The sequence below is a fragment of the Onychomys torridus genome, chromosome 18, assembly GCF_903995425.1.
Source record: "Onychomys torridus chromosome 18, mOncTor1.1, whole genome shotgun sequence".
NCBI lineage: Eukaryota > Metazoa > Chordata > Mammalia > Rodentia > Cricetidae > Onychomys > Onychomys torridus.
This window is the reverse complement of record NC_050460.1, coordinates 63,541,956-63,547,455: the sequence shown is the minus strand read 5'-3', so window position 1 is coordinate 63,547,455 and position 5,500 is coordinate 63,541,956. Positions and strand designations below refer to the sequence as shown.

Genomic DNA, 5,500 nt, shown 5'->3' with positions numbered 1-5,500 from the left:
GTGTTATGTGTGTATGTGTGTGTATGTGTGTGTATGTGTGTGTATGTGTGTATGTGTATGTATGTGTATGTGTGTATGTGTGTGTGTTATGTGTGTATGTGTGTGTATGTGTGTATGTGTGTGTATGTGTGTGTTATGTGTGTGTATGTGTGTATGTGTGTGTATGTGTGTGTGTTATGTGTGTGTATGTGTGTATGTGTGTGTATGTGTGTATGTGTGTGTATGTGTGTATGTGTGTATGTGTGTGTATGTGTGTATGTGTGTGTATGTGTGTGTATGTGTGTGTGTATGTGTGTATGTGTGTGTATGTATGTGTATGTATGTGTGTATGTGTATGTGTGTGTATGTGTGTGTATGTGTGTGTATGTATGTGTGTATGTGTGTGTGTGTGTGTGTGTGTGTGTGTGTGTGTGTGTTTGTCTGTCCGTTCTCATGCACATGCAGAGTGGAAGTCAGAGGACAGACAGCCTGTAGTTCTCTCCCTTTTACCGTGTGTGTCCCTGGGAACAACTCCAAGCTGGGTTGGTGGCAAGTGTCTTTGCCCACTGGGCTATCTCACTGGTCCTAACTAAAATTTGATGGCTCCTGAGAGAACACAAGTCTACAACAAGGAATAATTTAGTTCCTTATGCTTCCCACTCATGTCTCTTAGAGTGGATTTTGAGAAAGGACCGGGAATCCCACAAGGTGGGGGCGGGCTTGTGTGATGGCTGGCACACTCCTTCAGCTCTCTGAATTCCGTGTCTTTACAGAGACGGTAAGGTCTTCCTCCCAGGACCACCCAGGGGAGTTCTAAGCCCACTGCAGTTATTAGTGGCCTGACCCATCAGCACAGGAGAGATGGCAGCTAGCCGTCACTACTGAAAGGAGAGCCAGAACAGAGGACTGTCATGATCTGACACATGGCCCCGGGGACTCCCTGCGGAGGCCTGTGCTGTCTGCACCTGCCTGCCTGCCTCCAGAAGCTCAGGAGAGGAGGGAGGCCTGAGCGGGCTTGCTTGGAGGGACTGGGTCTAGCCCCGCCTATTCACCAGGCTGTCCCTGACCCGAGCTCCACACACCCTTCTGCCCTGGTAGACAAAGGCTTCGGGTGACTTCTGACACACGGCAAGGACAGGCAGAGGTGGGCAAGGTTGCAGGTGAGCTTTAATTGCCAACAGCTGGCTCAGGTGGGGCGGATGGAGGAGGAGGGGAGAGGTGGCCTTACTGCGTGGGCTCACTGCTTGGAGCGCCCGACGTCCTGGCAGATGCCATAGTTGGTGTTGGTGATGGCGCCGATGATGGTCTTGTCCCCCTCACAGCTCAGGCCCCGCTCACAGGGACACCTGTAGTAAATCCCGTAGAGGGTCTGCGGAGATGGGGGGGGCGACCATGGAGTCACAGATGGAACATCTTGGTTATCTTTTGTTCCCTACCCGGCTGTGAACTGGCTGCCTGGTACTTCACAGACTGCTCCTGACTGCCTCAGCGGGGGTGAGGGGGCTAGGGGGTGGAGGAGTGAGAGGGGGCTGGGATCAGGCCTCCATCAATCCTTTTACTAACTTGATAGCTCAGATGAGCCTCTATTTACCCACCTGTGGAATGGGAACACACACACCACCACTATCACCACCACCACCAACAACAACCCGGGGCCAGTTGTGATGGTCAAGGGGGATAATAGGGTGGGCTAAGCCTTTAATCCTGTAAACCTCCCTCCTCCCTCCTCGACATTCCATGTCTGGGTGGAGCCCTCCTCAGCCCCATGCCTCCAGGGCACACACCTTTGGCGAGCACTCGCTGTTCTCCATGGCCTTGTGTGTGCAACGGGCGATGCCCAGGATGGTGTCATGTTGGCAGCATTTGCTCTTACACTGCATGCTGTTCACGCAGATTTCCCCATCATCCTGCAGGGACAACTTGTTAGCCCAAATCCTTCCCCCACGCCCCTTCTTTAGAGCTCACCCCCCCCCCTCATACTGCAACTACCATCGGTGAGGCATGTGGGAAGGGCTAGCCCTGGGTCTGGGGCCACTGTGCCCTACTCATGTCAGGACGTAGAAGGTGGCAGAGAAGCTGTCCTGGGCTGGGAGTCCAGGCTTGTAGATCCTACTGTTACTGGCTGCTCCCTGGTGACCCTGGCCAGCCACTGACACCTGGGTGCCTTGCACAGGAGCTCCCAAAGAAGGGTCTCCCACATTTCCTTCCTTCCTTCCTTTCTTTTCTTTTCTTTTTTTTTTTTTTTAATGAGACAGGATCTCACAGCCAAGGCATTCCTGGAATTATGTAGCCCAGGCTAGCCTCAACCTATATATAACCCTCTGCCTCAGCCACTCCAGTGGTGGGATTACAGGCAAGCATCACCATGTCTGGCTTCCTCCACTGCTTTGAGGGGCCTGTGAATGTGGAAGCCATCTCTATACTCCACACTTATTGAGCATGCAGGCACTAGCTTTCAATCCCAGCACTGAAGAGGCAGGGGTAGGTGGCTCTCTGTGAGTTCAAGGCTAGCCTGGTCTACAAAGCAAGTTCCAGGAAAACCATTGCTATATAGTGAGATCCTGTCTCAAATAAACGAAAGACATTATCCTTGTCTGACAGACATCTACACAGGTTCTTGGACCAGCCCACCTCCCAGCCTTCCCCTGGGGCTGTGCCCACACAGTGCTTGCCCCACTGAGGTGTGGTGGGAAGGCATCATGAGCGCCGGCTTCCCCTGCCTTTGAGCTATGAAGCCCTGGGTAAGTGCTCACTTGGCTCTGTACCTTATGGTGAGGGCTAACTGCACTTAGAATGGGTCTGGCACATAGAAAGGTGTCGCTGGGGGGCAGAGACTATAGCCATTGTCATGAGCTTTCTTAGAAAGCCGTCAACTTTTAAGTCAGAGAATGTTCCAGCCAGGGTTCCTGACTTAGGGCTCTGGCTTTGGAGAGAGCATCCTCCAGTCAGGTGGAGTTGAGAGCTAGCCCTCACCTCCGCTGGGATGGCCCGGGGAAAGGCTCATAATACAGCCTAGAACACAGGGAGAGAGACCCTGGCTGGTGGCACCAGAGGTCAGGAGCCATGCTTCCAAAATTCCCACAGCAAGACTCCGAGAGCTCCCCAGAGACTCCTTACCAGGTTAACAAAAATTCCCCGGGGTCCGGGAGCTGCGTAGGCTACTGCAACAAGGGTCACAAGCAGAAGCACAAGGACCTTCTCCATGGTATCTGGTACAGCTGGTGTGGGTGGCAGCTGGCAGGTCAAATGGCAGAAGGCAAGAGCCAACTGGGGTGGTGGGCCTTTAAAGGGCCCTATCTGCATGTGACCGGCCTTCTGCACACCGCAGGACCGGTTGGGAACAGCAGTACAGATGTGGCCTGTGTGCTGGGGGAGGGTCCTGATAAGATGGCTGGCAGAACTCGTGTGTGTGTGTGTGTGTGTGTGTGTGTGTGTGTGTGTGTGTCCCCGTCCACACATGGGAATGTAGGTCATGTTATCACACTGTAGTTAAGACAGTAGACTCTAGACTGAGTCGATCAGTGGTAGAGTATTTGCCCACTAGTCACTCACAAATAAAGGGGGAAAAAAAGGTACGGGAGGACCCTGGACGAGCAACTGCCAGGTGAGTTAGGTCAACTAACCATCCTGGTCCTGGCTCAGCCTTCTAATCCGTTAGCCAGGGATAATCGCAAGGGCTGGGAGGTCGGACTGAACGTTAATCCCCATGTGCTCTGTCTGTGTCACCACGAAACTACTGAAGTGTGTTTATAGTACATATGGCCATAGGCATAGTGCTCCGAATTGGACTGTTATGTAGGAGCTCTGGAGATCTGAGCTGGTGACTTGAGCCCCAGGCAAGGCTAGGGTGAGGCACCAGAGGACCCCAAGGTATTTGTGTCACCCAATGCGGGCCTGACCAAACTCCGGTGTGAGGCTCAGGCTATGAGTCTGAGACCCTAACCCTCAGACTTTCCTTCCATGCTCCTGGCTAGGGTGCGTATATTCTCTGATGGGCAACCCTCTGCCCTGTACCAGGAGCTGCCTCATGAGAGAGTTACAGCTCTGCAGGACTCCAGGGACTCAGTACCTGCAGGTGCAGCATGCCCATCCTCCATCCCAGCTCCCAGGAGGATCAGGGCAGCCCGAGCCGTGTAGCAAGATCCTATATTTAAAACAAACCCCTGAAACTGATAGGCCCCGGAGATAAAGTTTTCAGTTACCCCGTACTCTACCCAAGGTCACATAGAAGCGAGAGTACTCCCTACTCCTGGCTGGGAACGAGGAGGTCTCTGAGCCTGGCGGTGCAGGCTGGGAAGGATCCAGCTGTCTGAGTGTGCTCAGGTGTGCAAACAGAGAGGCTTTGCCTGAAGGTCGGTGCCATGAGCACCCCCAACCCCAGGAGGTGGAAACCTGCCCCTGGGGCCCCAGGTTGGGGTGCTTCTGGCCACAGGTTTGATCTTGACCAGCTTGGCTTCAAATATCAGCACTTAGAAAGCCGTGACCTTGGGCGAGACATTTAAACTGTGTAACCTCTCTGAGCCTGTTGCATTCTGGGGCCAGAACTCAGGTCACCAGCTGGAGGAACCAGCCAAGAGACCCTCAACAATGAGGAACAAACATAGAGGGAACACTGACCAGGGAACATCATCTTCTCCCTTTCATGGACTTGTTTATTCAAAGCCACCTACCCCTGATCCATTCTTGTCCCTTCTGCTCTGGCTCTGACAGCTGCCCCAGGCCTCCGGGCCCTGGGCGATGAAGCCATCAGTCCTTGCCCCAAGTCCAGCCCAGCCCCTGCAGAAACATTAGGACATTGAAATACCATCAGTTCAACTCCAGCTGCTCACGGCCAGCTTCCTACAGGTGAAGTTTTGACCTTTACAAACACAGCATGGCAAAGAGAACATCAACAATTCTATGTGCTTCCTGATGCACACAAATGAAGACCTTTTAAAAAGACGAAAGACGAAACCCCCCAGGTCTGACCATCTCTTCCCTGATGCAGGGAGAGTTTTTCTCTGAACTTTCTTCTGAAACCAAAACAGAGTTCACACAGTCAGAGGGGTCAGTATCACAGGCTGCTCCATGTTGGCAAGGAAGCCACAAATACTGGTGAGCAGACGTGGTACATGCCTGGAACCCCGCATTCAGGAGGCAAAGGAAGGTAAGAAGGTAAGGGCTGTCCTTCTCTGCAGAGGGGATTTGAGGGAATCAGGGTCTACAAGAGACCGTGTTACTAAGAACAAAATAAACAAAAGTATGTGAGCTGTGTGGTTCTGGCCAAGAAGAGACAAAACTACCTGTTCATGCTGCCAGTGGGGACAGTGGCAGTCCTGTAAGAAACACGCTAGAGGGCACAAGGAGCCTTCTAAAGTGTTAATAAAATCATTCTCAAAAAAGTCAGTCAGGCCAGGCAGTGGTGTCGCACGCCTGTAATCCCAGCACTCGGGAGGCAGAGGCAGGTGGATCTCTGTGAGTTCGAGACCAGTTTGGTCTACAGAGCTAGTCCAGGACAGGCTCCAAAGCTACAGAGAAACCC

At 52.8% G+C, this 5,500-nt stretch overlaps 1 protein-coding gene across 2 annotated transcripts; it reads right to left on the bottom strand.

Annotated features, from left to right (window-relative positions):
* Nucleotides 1-1,216: 1,216 nt before the first annotated feature.
* On the bottom strand, nt 1,217-3,183 carry LOC118569355 (colipase). 2 transcript variants are annotated; one of them, XM_036167122.1, is made up of 3 exons: nt 3,097-3,183; nt 1,764-1,886; nt 1,217-1,348 (listed from the first exon to the last, which is right to left on the bottom strand). In XM_036167122.1, exons 1-3 carry the CDS (start codon nt 3,181-3,183, stop codon nt 1,217-1,219), a joined length of 342 nt encoding a protein of 113 aa, XP_036023015.1. The 2 variants fall into 2 exon arrangements, with proteins under 2 accessions (XP_036023015.1, XP_036023017.1); XM_036167124.1 differs by lacking the exon at nt 1,764-1,886.
* Between the last annotated feature and the right edge of the window lie 2,317 nt (nt 3,184-5,500).